General features: G+C 38.4%; 1 protein-coding gene across 4 annotated transcripts in view; it reads left to right on the top strand.

Annotated features, from left to right (window-relative positions):
• The window catches only part of NOL4 (nucleolar protein 4), a 110,151-nt gene extending 92,692 nt beyond the window's left edge, over positions 1-17,459 (top strand). For all 4 annotated transcript variants that reach the window (XM_082234819.1, XM_082234818.1, XM_082234821.1 and 1 more), the window contains 3 exons: positions 6,360-6,473; positions 11,455-11,635; positions 15,508-17,459. In XM_082234819.1, the coding sequence (XP_082090945.1) occupies positions 6,360-6,473; positions 11,455-11,635; positions 15,508-15,701 (489 nt within the window). In that variant the 3' untranslated portion in view covers positions 15,702-17,459. The remainder of the gene's footprint in view (positions 1-6,359; positions 6,474-11,454; positions 11,636-15,507) is intronic.
• Positions 17,460-18,050: the final 591 nt, after the last annotated feature.

Here is an 18,050-nt window from a genome sequence, read left to right as displayed (position 1 = left end):
CAAAGCACAGGTTTCAGATCATCATGATAGACCAGCGATGGTTCCTTCCTCAGTTGACCCATGCAGATCGGCTGAGATGAAAGGACTTATAGTTCCCTCACCATTCAGCAAACTATTAATCTAATGACCAGGCAGGGGGCAACTTGCACTCCCATTAGTGCACTGGGCTTTACTGTCTTTACTTTTATACTTTTTGTTGCTTCTGCCAAATTTGGGGGTGGTTGTTTGGGGAATTGATCAGTGCCCCAAACTGGGGATTAGCCACTCCTTTGGTAAGCAGAAATATCAGTAGCAAGTTCCATAATGGACCAAATATTGGGGCTAGTACTAGCCATAGTGTGCATGGCTTTCTCATTATTATAATTATAATTAATTAAATTTCTATACCGTCCATCCAGGGATCACAGGGCAGTTTATAATATAAAAACACAAAAATACATAACTGTATCAAACAAAAACAAAACCCCCGCCCCAGTTTAAAAGGCCATAAATTGCTTCATTAGACAAAGGCCTGGTTGTTGCGGTCTTGGAAGGTTGAGTTTTATATGTCCAAACATATTTTTTTTTCTTTTTAAGAAGAGGCAACCTACATTAACATATTAATCAGACTATTTTGGTCAAAGATTCCTAGCAGAGTTTTATTTATCATTCTTCTAATAGTTATTAAGGAATTGCAGTTTCTGTACCTGAAATATCTTGCTACCATATCCATTCAGATATTGGTGATAAATATATGGTTGCTCTGAGAAAGAAAATGTGTTCATCTGTTCCTGTTCTGTCTCAGGAACAGAATTCAAAACAAATAATGCAACTTCAACCTTTCACTCTTTCTTCAAAAGCACATTTCAATAAGCCTAGAGTTCAAACATTCTCTATCAAAGAATGATCCTGAAATCTTCAGGTCACCAGGGAGAAATTATTTTGTAATACTAAAAAAGAGGGGATTCTGCAACTTATTCTGAACTGGTAAATACGATCTGGCCTTCAGATAATAGCCTCATTATTCTTCCCCTGCAGGGGGACATCTGGAAGAGAGTTCTTAACTAAAGGCCTTCTTTCTCATTAGTATCTGCCCATCTCACAGGAAATAATTAAGGCAGTTGATGGGGGAAATGACAAAAAATGTGCCTTTTGGATGACATCTGCTCTAAGTATCTTTAAAGTTTTGTTGCTGTTATAATTTCCTGCCTAAAAAAAGAATGTCATGTTCACACATTCATATCTGATGACCATCATCTATATGAATCTCTTCTAAGAAAAAACACACTAGTATTGATAATATAGAAACTGTAGGCAATACTAGGAGTTAACTAATTTCTGAGATAAGGGCTTCCATACCACCTTGAAATAGTTTCACACAAAGTCAACAAAGAACACAGCCTCAGTACAGCTACAGGTGTCCTATTTGTTGGGTATTAAAAGGCAAACATCTTAGTAGATCTTTCCTTTCCTCAACCAACAACAGAAACACAACAGTTTGACAGAGCTGTTCCTGAGATGAGGAAAATACATATCAGCCTAACGTAAATTCATACTCACTTGAAACTGTGCATTTGTGTGTGTGTGTGTGTGTGTGAGAGAGAGAGAGAGAGAGAGAGAGCGCATGCATGCACTCAAACACTTTTACCCAAGGCTGTACCTAAATCTCATTTAACTTAATGAAACCATGAGGAACATGTGACTTCTGGCTTGCCTTGGGAAGACTCAGTTAACAATACAAACCTTCTCCATATATACAGTATTCTGCATTCATTTACCTGTTGACGATGGCTGCTTGCCAAGCCCTTCTTCACACTTCCCTGCCTTTACAAACCACCAGCCTTGTCTGAACATCTGTCTCATGAAAAGATCACATCAACGTATTATGAAATCCTTAAAGCACAAATCTCAGGAGATATACCTGGCATATTATCCAGCCCTTGCCCTGTCAGATTGTATATGTCTTTACTTTTACAAGTCACCCTCCTCATTTCACTGTACATGCACAGCAGCAGGAAAGAGATTACTAATTGGTCTACATGTGTTTGTTGCCTCTTTTCCTTCTGTAACTACATTTTTTTGCTGTATGGTAATCTTGGGCAATTATTGCTGCTGTACATCATATAGAGCCTAGATTATTGTGCTAAACATGATGTCTGTGGCAAATAGACACACACACACCCTTTAGTCTATTATAAGTAGAATACTGTCTGGAATGAGAACATTAGAATTGTAAGCAAAGTGGATTGTGCGTTAAACTAAATTTCTTTTTTTGAAAATTAAACGTGTATTCTCTAATTAATTTGCATTGTAGGTCCTCCATCAAAATAATGCTATAACCTATTGTGCCTCATCCATCCCTCCACTCCCTGGCTGGTTTTGCCAACAGTTACTGAGATTTTGCTTCCTCCATTTATTCTCAGACAAGAATGAATGAAAAGCATTACAACTGATGTCAAAATGCAGTGCTGCTGCAAGTCTTAAAATGACAAATCCTTTTATATATTTACCGGGGATATGAGAGCTTATTACATTAGAACAATATCAGGACATCCAACAGAGTGCAGTGCTGTTCTTCAGTTTGGAATGCAGAATGTTGCTCAAACATGCGCATTGTGCTAATTTACATTGCATGCTTTACAGTATGAGAGAGTGTTTTAATATGCCTCTATTCTCAAGAATCCTTTTTCAGTCTTAATTCTGTAACAAGATGTTGGTGAGTATATTCATGTTCTGCTTGAGGTATTCTGGTTTCATTGACAAATAATTTTATTAGATCTTTGAAGTTGTACTTGTTATGCATAAAACAGAAGATCCACTGTGTATTCCATAACTAGAATCACTAAATATCTGTATTTTAAGGACAAAATTTTCATTTGAAGAACATGTTGGCGGTTTGAGAGAAGGTTTAGATCCCAAATATACATGTAGTAGAAATACTGCTTTGAAGTAGATGATGCTGTTTGGACACAAGCACATTTACATATAGAACTGAAAAAGAAATGCTTAGTATTACTTGTAGAAATTTACTGATGATTTTATACATTCAAGCAAATGAGGTAACACATGCCATATAGGTTTCGCTATTAAAACTAGCGTCTGATGTGCAGCACATCAACCAATGGGTGCCCTATATGTAATTATTTTATTGCAATCTAAGGTCAGTTGTATCTATGTATTTTCCCTTATGCCTTTGGAAATAAGAAAATGTTTTATAGACGTTTCCCTGGCTGCCACTTAAGAGACTTTTATATAAAAAATTCTTACATCCCAATCTCGAGTATTTTTACTAGGAAGTAATTACCACTGCCAAATGAACAGATCCAGAAGCTCAGACTGATCCTACAACACCAGGCAATATTGATTCTTTTTAGGGGGAGCAGGAAATTCCCTGAAACAAATACCCATTTTACAGCATTTTTATAATTTTGTATCTGTGCCATTCTACTTAGATTCTTGAGTGACCTTCTGCCAAATTGGCTATAACTGTTTGTTTCATATGTGTTACTTTCGGTATAGTATTTAATGATCCTGTAATGCAAATAGATGTCTTTGGATGAATCAAAGTATCAGCTTTCTTATAGTATTATTTGGGTTTTTAAAAAAATTAAAATACTGTTTAGTGGACTCAGCATGAAACAACGTCATTTGAAGGGTGCAACACATGATTTACTGTGCTTCCACTATAATGTAATATCAGAAAATAAAACACAGTAAAATTGTGATCAGCCACCAGAGTCATATGTTCTTTGAGATTGGATTCCAGTGTCAGTCTACAATGCTCAAGGCTGGTATTTGTGATGGGCATTGACAGTAAGAAGCTGGAGGGTGCCATGAGGATGCTCAAATCTACTATAGGCTACACTCCCATACATACAAACCTGGGAGCATGTCGAACATATAAGACTGAACTGTTACTGACCATCTTCATTTTAAATGAAAGTAATGAACTAAAGTAGAGAGTACAACTGTATGTTTCCCTATATGCACAACATTTCAACAGATGCTGTAAAACTGATAGATTTTTACGGGGGAATACATGGACTTTCCCTCTGAAACATCTGCTCTAATTTAAAAAAAATAAAATATTTCAAAGTTATATAATAAAATTGAAATACAAAAAATTGAAAACTCATCTGTCCTGTTTAAATTTAAAGCAGAAATAAAAAGGTAGCTACCAATACTACTACTACATCAGATTTCTTACCTGCACTTCACCATGAGTCTTCACCATATTGCAATATAGTGCAATATTTGTATTTAAAATATAGAATTATTTAGCACACAATCCAGCCCAAGGTGGATTAAGCTTCAATTTAAATGAGTATGTTAACCACATGCCTCAAAGGGCCTTAAGAGTATTTAATTTGGACTGATTCTTATCTCACATATGGTAGTTGCGAAACCAATTTCCTCTATTTACAGTATTTACTGTCCCAAACTTTGATAAGCAGTCATGATTGTACACTTCCAACATCTCCAGCTTATTACAAATTGAGTCTTCTATTATTATTATTATTATTATTATTATTATTATTATTATTATTATTATCAAAACAAGATCTTATTTCTACATGATGTTCAATAGTTAAGTGTAATTTTGATTATTGATTTACCATCATTTATGTCCAACAGATAATTTAAACACTACTTAAGTGAATGGAATGGTTCAGACACATTTCAGTGCACTTTGGATCAGTTATTTACATTTTAATGTGAAAACTGACTCTTTTGTGAAATGCAAGTAGCAGATATAAGACAGTGTCATTTGTGAGGCAATGGGTCTACATTGAGTATTTCACTGGATGGCTTAGGGGTGATTGAAGATCAATAGTACAAAATATAAGTATTGTCAAACCAAATATAATTGCATGAATAAACAAACAAAAAAAGAGTATTTATCTAAGACTATTTATTCTTTATTCTGAGTTTGTATTTCTTTACTTAATTTATGTCCTGTATGTTCAGCATAGGTTTATGTTTGCAGGGTTGCTAACTGAGCAAAAATCAAACAGTACACTTTAAATAAATACATAAAACAACAGAGAATGTGTAGATTGTATAGATCATTTTTAGAAGTAAAAGCAGGCTAGGTAGATTATCAGTCAAGTATATCAGTCAAGTCAATAGTGGAATGATAATAAAGATGACTATTACTAATGCACACCCTTAATTTTTTTTCTTTGGGGGGGGGGTTAATTCTTTTGAAGATGGGGAAATTCACAGTCAAGTAGGTGAATAAACATTACATACTGCTTAAACACTAAGGCTGTCATCATTACAACTCTCCAGGTAAAATACATACAAAGAATATGTGAGTATGCTTTGATATGCATTCAAGTAAAAAGGACAGCATGCTCTTCAATTCCAATATGATTATGAAATAAGACTCAAATCAGGCATGTTCCTATAATGGGCCAAATTCAGCATTGTGTTGTTCCGTCTGTTGCAAGCATTCCAGCTTCCCAGATGAAAATATACCATCTCTTCTTCCCTGGCACACCACTCTGTGGGTTCTCATGACACACACACATCCCAAGGCAATTTCAGGGGACATATGAGGGAAGAAGGGGAAAAGAAAACCCTGTTTCACAACTGGAAGTCCTGGCGCAGGGCTTCTGCCGCTGGTTAGGTGAATCCTGCCCAGTGCTTCCATAGCACTTATAAGTGTTCACTTCACATTCATCATCTAGCTGTAATGCTTACAACAAGACTGAAAGGTAAGTCAGTAGTTGTGCCACCCATAATTCAGAGGGTGGGTGGCTGAGGCTAACAGAGAATAACTTACCAAAGGCCACCTGGTGAGTTCATGGCAGAGGTGAAATTTTAACCAGGAGCTCCCAAATTCATAGCTCAGTCTCATATCCACTATATTACACCAGATCTTGTCTGTCATGGGAATATACTAGTGTTTCTTCAAAATGCATCCTTAAGAGCAGGGATGGCTAAAGCTCTTTTGGCCCCAAGGCCATATGCAGCTACCTCAGCACTGTGTCTGCTTGAATTCCCTGCTTTCCTGGCTGCTGCCAAAATCAGTGAGGTGTTGGGAAAATAGGAAACTTTGTTGAGTAGGGCTGGAAGGCCACCCAAACGGGGTTAACCACCCCGGCTTACGAATACCCACGTACAATATTGGTGGAAGGATGTAGTTGAGGATCAGTGGCTGAACTGCAGCTTTAGTTTCTAACTAGTTTTCATTTTTCATCTTGATGACCTCCATTTCCACTTTCTGTTGAAACAAAATACATTTCAATGAACCAACTCTCCAGTCTATGTGCTGCTTGTAAGCACTGTTGTTGACCTGGCGATGATCCTTGTAATTCTTATTATTCTCTTTCTCCCTTTCTTTCTTTCTCTTTCTCTCTCACTCTCTTTCATAGTCACGGCCTATTCCCTCACACCTTACTTCAGCAGTAGCAGAGAGTATCCTGGCTTCAGCCTGTGAAAGCGAAAGCAGAAATGCTGCGAAAAGAATGCGCTTGGATCGACAGCAGGTATGGGCGTGGGGGGTGAAAGTCTCATGATCCATCCCCAGGACTCAGTGGACTGATCAAGCAATAATCACAGACTTTGTAAAATGTGTTCTGTGGAGAGATAAGAGGTTCTCCATAGCGGCTGCAGAGAGAGCAGAAAGTGGTAGCAAGGCAGATGGGCTTCAAAATGTTTGTTTTCTGGCATGCTCAGCTGTCAGTTTAATCGTGAATGCCAACGTGTAGCATGGCTGAAGAACATGCTGTGAGCTCTTCTTTATATCAGATCTGCCTCCAGCCTTCATACTGATCATACTTTATATAAAAAGGTAGAATAAATTTTTTAAAAAAATATGAACTGTTAATTAAGATAAATTTGTGTTCATTTTATAATGTTCATCTTTTGATATTTATAAATACCAGTTTTTAACTGTTTTCATCAAGAATTTTAATGTTTTGTTTTATATTTTTGTAAACCTCTTAGAGGTTTTCTTACAAACAGGTATATTTTTTTGTTAATCACAAACTTACATAGTGGACAACCATAATATAGCAATAATTATGTACAGCATTATTAAGAATAAAACTCTCAGATGTGCATTTGTATTTTTGCAATTGTAGCAATCCAGTAATTCTAAAGAGTTATTTCTGTTTAGAACAGTTCAAGGATATTTTCAGCAATACTGTATCTTAAATCCCTTTCCCCTCAAAATTACATAATTCATAATGAGTTAGACCCAGTCTTGTGATTGATGGAGTTCTGTTCGTGTCCAAAAGCATGGGGGGCTATTTTTCCCCAGTTCCCTCTGTTCTGAAGGAATATGGCCTTCTTCAGTAACATGAGAAGTAATGTACAGTCATACCTCGGGTTGAAGTAGCTTTGGGTTGAGTGTTTTCAGGTTACGCTCCACGGTGACCCGGAAGTAATGGAAAGCGTTAGTTCCGGGTTTCGCTGCTCGCACATGCGTAGACGCTCAAAATGACATCATGCGCATGCACAGAAGCGGCGAATCGTGACACGCGCAGATGCGCAGACACGGGTTGCATTCGCTTCAGGATGCAAACAGGGCTCCGGAACGGAATCTTTATTCTAATGGGGGGGGGGGTTTGGCTTGAGGGTGCTGTCACACAATCAGGGTGCCATTACAACACAGTATAACGCCTGTTTGAAGATGCCTTAGTGAATCTTGCTATGCTTGATATAGCAGCAGCCAGTGAGGAGGGGTGGCACTCTAGGCCTGGCCTCCCAGCATAAGCATTGCTATCATGTACTGGGATGGTGCAGACACACCTTTGCAGGGGACCTGGTATGCTGCCATGAGGCCAGGACTATGGCACACCCCTACCTACTTCTAGTTTGATAGAAAATGAGAAGAGAAAACCACTAGACCTCCAGACTTATGAGTACAAGTGGGCTAATTGCCTGAGATAAAGTTTGCACTGCAACCAGAACAAGTATGATTTTGCCTGGAAAACTCAATTTATGTTGGCTCCTCGAAAAAAAGAGGGGGTGGGGTGGGGTGGGGCAGATTTTACATGGGTCAAAATATACTGAGTTATTCAGTTTAACTGCCTCATGATACTGTGGGGTTAATGCATTTTTATTCTGGGAGCAGATAATGATCTCAGAACACTTAGTGTTAATGGGGTTTAATGAACCAAAACAAGAGCCAAACAGCATCTAGTCCCTGTTTAGAGATAAAAATTTCCATCTCTACTGATCACATCAACTCTATAACCTTATTGAAATTGAAAGGAATTCTTGGGCACTATGATATGCCAAAACACTATTCCGTAATTTGAGCTTTCAAGTTTATTGCTCATAAAATTTAAACTAGGTCAAGCCCAGAAGAATTAAAACTAATGAAAAACACAAGATATTTTTACTAGTTTATGTGCAAAAAAATGACCCCGTCCAATGAGACTGAAACACTAAACAGAATACCCCCAATCCTGTCCCAGTTATACACAGCTAGTAACATGCAATACTTGATGGAACTGGAAGAGGATATGCATTCCCACCTACATGAAAAATGCATCCTTCCAGTTCAATTCTTGCACCTGATGTGCTTTCTTTAGAATTCCTAAATACAGTGTCTCTTTTTTGACTTTCCAAAACAATACACCGCACTTCCTCTAATGATATTGAGTGGGGAGTCTATTCTGGAATCTAAAATAGAATCTAAAAGATTTCATTCAGCTGTTAATAGAACAGATTCAAAATTAAACTATGTAATAAATTACTTTAGATCTTTTAGAGCAGGTTAGACTGTTATTGATGCAATTAGCTTAGGATGGTGTATGCACTCACTGTGGCCAGAGAATTGATGGAAGACCTCTTAAATGTTACCACATATCCTTCCTGCCACATATCCAAGGATATAAAAAAATAGAGTGAGTGATCTTTGATAAGGTTAGGTTTAGGCAGGAAGTTGGACTTGATGGTGCATTTTGTCTATTCCACATTTCTATGACTCCCTGTGGTTTAGTGGTAGTTTTTTAAGTGCAGGAGCTCCTAATGACAGCCCCATAGCCATATGTGCAAGGAGAGTTCATAGCCATGCTCCCAATGAAAGTCCAAAAATACAGGCAGGTGTGTTGATCCACAAATGCACATTCACACGAACACATGCAAGTGCATAATTCCTGCTTGGCAGGGGGTTGGACTCGATGGCCCTTGTGGTCTATTCCAACTCTATGATTCTAATTTATTATGATCAGCTGACAGTCAGAATGGTGAACTTACAAAGGATGGTGTCGTTGTAAGCTTATTGGAATTTTGCTATGGAGATAATAGATTCGCATCCCTGTGTATTAAAAATATCAAACTGTAAATTCAAAAAAAGCCTCAGGTCACATCTGGAAATCAGGGTAGCTGTTATGCCATTAGGAGCTGTTCTCTTGTGTGGTGTTATGCTGTTTTCATGAGGGAGGAAACAGTTCCTTTTAACAAAGTAAAAATATGCATATATGTATGAAGAGAAATTTGAATGATGGCAATGATAGTTGGTATGTGCTGCCTGCATAGTCTTAGTTCAGGAAGCAGAAACAGATGGCACCAGCCTTCCCCTTACAGGGAACCCAAATCTGAATAAAAATAATACTTATGTAAGTTGCATTGTTTGCTGATTACTGTCAAAATATGAAAAAGGGAGCATATTATTACTACTGTGTAATTTAGCACATGCAGTGATCTCAGAGTTGCCAAAAACAATACTTCAGCAACCAAATATCTGGGTAAACAGGAATGCTTTCTAAATCCTCCTGAAAGCTAATAATGATTGAGACAGGTGCACCTCACTAGGGAGGGCATTATACAACTAGGGAGACACCACTGAAAAGGCCCTGTCACAGGACAGTGCCAACCAGGCAGCCCCCAGTAGTGGCACCACCAACAAGGTTACCTGCCAATGGAATGCAACTGTAATGCAACAATATCAGACTATAACCCACCATAGAAAACAATACTGATGGCATTATTGTTTACCAAAACTTGTCAGAAGCCTTTACTCCACTTTCAAAAAACCATCAGAGGTTGGTTACCCACCTCCTTAGGGAAGAGAAAAATATAGGGTAGTTGTTGAAAGAGCCCAATTTTGAGCTACTACTGTCCAAAACTGCCTCCAAGATGTCACAGACAGTAAGGCCTGCTAACAAGACCAACTGGTGAGTGGGTTTATACAGGAAGATACGCTCCTTAAGAAGTCTTAAAGTGTAAAGCTTTCAAGACATGGTGGATTTTATACACTCCAGCTTTATGTTTATAACATACGGAACCATGAGGTCCATCTCTACGGGCGTTAGAAAGAGCCTTTCCACATTCAATGAACACGTGGAAGACGGAGTAGGAGAATTCAGAGAATTGCCCTTAGTGAGATGGGAATTCTTGCCCTTCGTCAGGCACAGAAAACATACAGCTGATTGTGGGGGGCAAGGAGGTGTGATCCAGCCCACATAGTCTCTTCACAAATTCAATGAACCCTGATAGCAAATTGGTGTGTCACAGGGCATGAGGGCCAGATCATTTCATGTTCCTTACAGACCCATGATTCTATGATGACTTTCCTACCGTTATTTTTTGCCACTTCCTAGCACCCGTGGGGATGAACTTTCTAGCTGCCAAAGTAATTTTTGCTTTTTGAAAGAATCTCAATTGATTCTTCCAGCAAAAAATAATATACTATATATATTTTCTTTGCCTGCCACTTATATCTGCATTTAGAGCTGAGTTTCCCATGACACAAAACATAGGAGTGGGGAACTGGATTGGTGGGCTGAATTCTGACCTCCCCAGAATTATTCCTACAGGCCAATTTAATGGGGTGGGGGGCAGGGGTGACTCTACCCCATGTCAGCCACCTGACATCACCAGGTGAATTTTCCTTTGCCTATGTGGTTTTAAAATCAGTTTGCATGGACAAATGCACAGTGCTTTGCAGGCACCAACAATCAGCTGATTGGTGATGCCTGCAAACCTTCCTTTGCCTGTTCAGTTTGAAATCAAACCACATGGGCAAGGGTACAGGACTTTGCAAGTGTCACTGGTCAATGTCTGCAAAGCCCACTTTCAACATAGAGCCATATCATATGACTTATCAGGTTCAGGGCAGGCAGGTGGGGTTTATGTAAAACAGCCTTGCAGGCCAAATTAGGAATGCTGCTGGGTTCCATTAGGCCCACAAGCCAGAGATTCTCCAATGTTGCTTTTTAGAGCAAAGATTGTGGGCATTGATAGGCTGAATAGAGCTGACTATACTGTAGCTACACCCGTAAATGACAATTTCTGCTACAAGACATCTATAACCTGCCAGAGTTCTCATGTTTTCTTTCCGACAGATAAAAGTGTCAATTAAAAAACTTGTATGTGCTTGTTTCACATTTCCTTTAACCTGTTTTCAAAGTAGTGCAAGGAAAGTCTATTGAATAACAATATAATGTCTTCTTCATTCAAGGAGAAAAATGCAGCAGTGATTTGACACTGTCCGCTGAACCATTGTTCTTGCAGGATGAGACTGCTCCAGCTGACAAACCATATAAACAGGAACCAACCCAGGTCACTTACTCAACATCAGCTGTTTCCAGCACACAGGAGGTGTTGTACATAAATGGAAATGGGACCTACAGTTACCATAGTTACAGAGGGTTAGGAGGAGGTTTGCTAAATCTCAGTGATGCTTCTACCAGCGGTGAGTTTTATTTATTTTTTACCAGATTTCTGCATTTATATTTGCATGCATGAATCTCCCCTCCCCCCCCGCCCAATCCTGGCAGTGTTTAAGATGAAAAACATTGCATGTTTTTGTTACAGACTATAAATTATCCAATATATTCCATATCTGTGGACTTAAGTACTCCTGTGCTAATACAGTCTTAATGGGCACAAATTACTTCAGATGATTTTAACCAGCCATTCCTTGTCTGAGAGAAAAAAACCTATCTCTATATAATACAGGATGGAGAGTACTGCTCACTCACATCAAATTGAAAATGATAAGCATTGCTCCCAGAAGATGTTTCGATTCTTTCGGAACACATGGAACAGGGAGTTCCACTTATGGAGAACAGTCACCTTAAAGGGCTTGTTTGTATGCTTTCATTAATACTTCACACACAGAGAGCATCATGAAGACGTAGGCCTGATTGGCGCAGGATCAAATCTAAGTGATTATAATCCCCTTGTGGTGGTTGTTATTTGCATTATAGCCCACCTTTTTCTCCAAGGAGCTCAAATGTAGCATACCTGGTTCTTCCTCTCCTCATTTAATCCCCACAACAACCCTATGAAATAGGTTAGTCCAAGAGTTACTTGCCTGAGGTCAGACAGTGAGCTTCATAGCTGAATAGGAAATTGAACCCTGGTCTCTCAGGCCTAATAGTTGAAGCAGCAACTTATTGGAATGACTGCTGTATTTCATCCTGATCCTCATACATGTTTATTCAGAAGTGAGCAGTTAGTTTAATGGAACTTCCTTCCCATCAATTATGCTTAGCACTGCAGTGCCAATGGAGAAAGACAAATGTATTAGACCATTGTTTCAACTGGTAAAAACAACTATAACACTAAGGCAACACTTATTAATAAAATTTCATCTCTAAGGATTACAAATGAGTGGCAGTGTAATTTGATAATGGATACTGTAACTGTTAGTATTCTTAAACTATAGGTACCATAATTACGCTGATTTCAAAATAAAATAAAATAAAAGCACAGAGTTTAAAAATCATTTTTTCAGCTTTACTGACTATAATTAATCCATTGAGAAACTGATTAAAAAGAAAACACAAAGTATACATACTACGCAAATTTTAATGAAAAGCAGCTCAGAACACTGTTGTTTTAAGTGGAGGCGTGGTAGGAGCTGCTTAACCCAGCCCCTGCTGAGAAGAGGAAGAAATGTGCCAGTTTTATTACGGTTCTTCCTAGCCTGGCCAGGCCTGCAAAGATATTAACAGCAATGCAGTGAGTGGAATCTTCCTGTATTCTTCTCCATAGACACAGTGAAAGGTGGTGGTTGCGATTCCCAAAGCATCCTGAAAGCATCTGACAGGAGGTGAACCAAAACACCTGCTTGTCTAACATTTTCAGCTGAAAGTAGAACACATAAGCAACATGCACCTTTTTCAATAACAAGGTGGCGCCTTCATCTCCCAAACTGTATCACAGCCCAAAAATTTTTAAACAAATATTTACTTACGCTTCTGCAAGGGGCTTCTGGATACAAAACCTTTTAATATTCTTCCCTTTCCAAGCTGAGCCCCTGCTCATAGACTGTTTCAGAAAGACTTCTCCGTTTCAGAAACAGTATTCCATGCAACAAATAGGGGTCTGCTTTCCCCCCTTGTTTTAAAGAAAGGTGTAAATGGACCCTAGTTTATGAATCTAGTTTCATGGTTCTTTGGATCCTGGCCACAGTTAATTCCCAGAACCAAAAAGTTATTTTACATCTTATCACAGTGTCTAGACAGCCTTGCACTTTTTAGAATTATATATTGCTGTTATAAATTATTGTCTATAATATTAATGATCAACTTAAAGGTAATGGTTGGATTTACCAGGGCCTATTGTCTCCAACAGACTATTAAGTATCCAACTGGGTGTCCCATTCTAGGAGCTGAGGTGGGTTATTGCAGAAATAACTCACATATGGCTTTGCTACTCATGAGCCATCAGTGCTTTGATCAGTGAAATAAGCTGCCGTATCATATATCTGACCTGCATTTTAGAATTCTAAGTAATTGATGCTGCCAATGAGTAATTTATGAGGCAATAACTACCTCATGTTAAATCTTGCAAGTCATTTGTCCAGCAGTGTATTTAATGTCAGATTTACTCAGCAGCTAATATGATAAATGAACGTCTAGCTCTTGGAGGAGATTCGCAGTGCTTGTAGCATTTTGAATGATTTAGTTAAAACAAGAACTACTTAGCTTCCAAAAATATGTGATGTCTATGCAACTTAAATGAATCCATAAACCATAGTCAGTTACAAGTTACAAAATAAATGACTGACTGAGTCACCTCACTGATGGCTAGAGAAATGATATCCAGTGAGCATTGGAAATTATGTGACAGGGAAGATTTTTTAACATCAGGTTTAATTTGCTGCTCTAGAAGAAACTGTACTTCTGTACGCATGAGAGAGCAAGCAATGCTGACTCACAAAAATGTGCAACAAACACTGGCAGCTGGTGACTTTTGGAGCTGATAGAGCTACAGATTTTTTACCCCATGCCGCCAGCTACAACAAAGTTTTCTGCCTGCACACCCATACACATGTACCAAATAGCAAGGGGAAATAAATTCAAGTGGCATTGAGAGCATGCGTCATCATTGTTGACTTAAATGATCTCAAGGCCAGCAACCACAAAGACACACACAAACACCAATAAAGTAAGGCAGAGACAAATTGTATCCAATTCTGTCTGTGCGTGCACCCTCAAAATTTGCACCGAAGGGTAGGAAGACTCCCTAGATTTTGCAGGTGGCCCATATTTCTACTTTTGTGTCAAAACTTGCATTTGAGAGGGGAGTATTTTTAAAATAAAAAACAATAAATGCAAACCATGCAAAAATAAAAACTGCTTTACATTCTCAAATCACAGGCAGCTATACTGGAAGCCACGTGGGGCTATTTTGTAAGACTCCAGGAAACTATGCATTCCCTGAGGTGGCCCAGAAATTTACTGCTTGATGAAACTGGGGACCCTGTACCAATCCTCTGGATGCTATCTATTTGACATTGCCTTTGTTATTATGATGATTCACATCATATCCCACTGTGCCTATGGAAAGCTCTAAATAGTTTACATAGGGTTTCCAGGCATTCATCTGTATAGGCACTGGTCAGGCTGAGACCCCATTGCCTTTATAAATGTGGCACCATACGCCCTCTGGCTCAGAATACAGTGGATGAGTGTGGGCTAAGGGTGGATCGGAGCAAGTGTCTGTCTATACACTGCCATTTACTTTGGTGCTATGTAAACAGTAAGAGCAGTAGCAATGATGAGGGGTGCATTACTTAAGTTTGTTCTTGGGTATGATGATACCCCCTCCAGACAAGAACCCCCCCTTGCATACATGCACGTTTGCTTTGTTGCCATCTATTTATGGTTTAAACATTGAGACTTCTGGAACTAGAAGACCGTTTTGTACACAACCACATTAGCATCATCACTTTGATAACAGAATTGTAATGGTAAGGTTGGTAAAAGCTAAATAAAGTAATATATGAACTAATGAAACAAGTCACCAATTGCCATTTACAGAGGAGTAGCCATGCTAGTCCACTGCAACAAAATGAGCAAAGTCTTGATGGACCTTTAAGACTAACAAATTTATTATGGAATAAGTTAGCACAATAAATGCGCCAATCAAGCAGTCACTAATTTTAACCTTCAGTCCTTTGTCAAATTGTCTCTTAGCACGCATGTACACAACTGCACCATAAGCCATGTTTGTCCCCTTTTGCTTGTACATTTGGTCTCTTACTGAGATGTGTCTAGCAAGTCACGATTAGGATCGCCTGATGTTTCACCAGCTTCCATTTGTCAATTGCAGGTCCAACTGATCTCAGTATGAAAAGACAGTTAGCAACCACTTCTGGATCTTCCAGCAGTAGCAGCTCCAGACCTCAGCTGAGTCCAACTGAAATTAATGCAGTACGGCAACTGGTTGCGGGATACCGAGAATCAGCTGCATTTTTATTGCGTTCTGCAGATGAACTGGAAAACCTTATTTTGCAGCAGAACTGAGACATCAGCATCCTGCTGACCTAGGTTTATCACAGAATTTCCACTAATGACATTTTGATCTCCCAGAGCAGATCTTTCAATTACTGCACAGTCTTGTTGACGAGTTGATTACCATAATGCCACATTGTTCTTGATGTTCTTGGTGTGTTAGGGTTCTTCAAGTGAACTTGGACCTCTGATATCTCTGAGGTATTTTTAATATATCCAGCCTATTGCTTTATGTTTGTTTGTTTTTGTGTATCAGCATCAACAGCAAAAAGTGGCTAGAAATGCTAAACTCGTTCTAACACGGATGGAAGTAGAAGATGCTGGGGGTTCAAAATTGGTCCAAAATCCAAGTGCAATATTAGTGGAATGTGCTATTGACTCAGTGGACTCAAAGCTGCATTATATGGCAAAATGTTGCCAAATGCCCTGTTGTTAACAGGATGCAATTGCAATGAAAAGGATCTTGTATTTTAAAGAAAATGTAATTTTTATAGAAAAAAAACAAGACAAAAATGTAGGTTCTCATTCTAAATTGATCATTTTTACTTTGGTAAATTTTTCACTGATTTTTCAAATAATGTTTTGAGGAGTTATTGTTAAGTCCTCTTCTCTGAAATCTCTGTCCCCCGCTCCAATCCACATCTGTTCCACAGCGAGTACCTTTTTGTGCTGGGCAGCCCATTCCCTGGTGGATCCCAATATACGTAAATATCTCTGGAGTGACTTCCAAAGGAAGTAGACATTTCCTGAACTTAAACCATTTTTGCCTCCATTTCATAATGAGTTGCAGCTTTATTAGCAATTAATAAAGATGTGATGGTTGTTTTTAAAAAGACATATCATTTTTAAAAAATTTCTTTTTTAAAAGTGGTTTCCTACAAGCTAGCTCACTTAACTCCAGGATTGCTGCTGCTGCTGTCTTGTACAAGTCCTTCTAGTAGTGAATGGATGTAGATGATTGAATGTGAAGAGGTTGCAAGTGACAATCGGAAAATTTGCACTCTTGTGTGTATTTATTTCTTTATTTCTTTTTAAATGAATACATAACTGAAAAGGGCCATTGACACTTCTGATGTGATTTTATAATGTTAACACTGAACTAAAAACTGTACAAAAATTGTAAAGGATGCAGCTGCCACTTAAGCAAAGTCCCCTTCTCCTGATTTCCCCAACCCCTAATTTCTTATTTTATGATGTCAAATACACATCAATTGTGTTTTTGTTGTGCGCTAAGGAAAGCTTATTTTTTATGTATTTAGAGAGAAGTATTTTAGTTCTTGCTTATTGTAATATCTGTTCTGATGTTTAGTTTTTGTTAAATAACAAGTTCCTTGTGCATTCCTGAATTTGCCTTATTTTGTGTACAATTTTTATGTAATTTGGTTTTTGACAATGAGTTTAAGGCATCAGTGATATTTTCTATCTACTTGTTACATATAGTTTTTCAAGTAATGACTGTGATTGTGACAAAGTAATGTGCACTTTTTCTTGTAACTGTGGACATTGCTATGCTTTTTTCCCTTTAGTGTTTCTAGAATTACTGTTGCTTACAGTTATGTTTTAAAAAAACAACTTTTGTGATACTGTTGGTGAATATCAATGTGAAAAAGCCTATTGAAATGAGTGTTTTGGAGATATCTAAATACACAAATCTTTCTTTTAAGTTGTGGACTTTGAGTTCACAAATTTAAATGAAATTTTTTAAAAAAGAGGGCTGGGAAAAATTCCTCTGTTTTTGTTTGGGTAAATAAACAAACATCTGTGTTTCAATACAGGCCTGTGCAACAATGTTTTAGCATACTGAAAGGTTAATATTTTCTGAACACTGTTGTCTTCTAAAACAGGAAGCTGCAGTTTAAAATCCAATTTAGACGAGAAGTTGGAGAAAATCGCTAAAGAAATATGTGTCTGAGTGGATAAAGTGGTTAGTTAAGTACTATTTAGAGGCATGTTTGGCATAAATCTTGCAGCCAATCTTGTCTACATTTTAGCTGAGGTCAAGACCACTCAATCTGGCCTTCTATATGCCAAGAGCGTGGTGTAAGGAGCTTTGCTGCAATATGCATTTATAACACACTCCCAGCATCCTGGTCCCTGCTGGCTGTTCCTTTACCACGTTAGGGATGCAGCAATATTTTGGCCATTCGCGGTAAGCTGAAACTTTCCTGAGCTTTGTCTACAAATATAGGTAAATGTAAAGGACCCCTGACAGTTAAGTCCAGTTGCGGACAACTCTGGGGTTGTGGCATTCATCTCGCTTTACTGGTCGAAGGAGCCGACGTTTGTCCGCAGACAGTTTTTCCAGGTCATGTGGCCAGCATGACAAAGCCGCTTCTGATGAACCAGAGCAGCACACGGAAA

The sequence above is a fragment of the Podarcis vaucheri genome (genome assembly GCF_965113315.1).
Source record: "Podarcis vaucheri genome assembly, chromosome: 8".
Classification (NCBI taxonomy): Eukaryota; Metazoa; Chordata; class Lepidosauria; order Squamata; family Lacertidae; genus Podarcis; species Podarcis vaucheri.
This window is presented reverse-complemented; position numbering and strand designations above follow the sequence as displayed.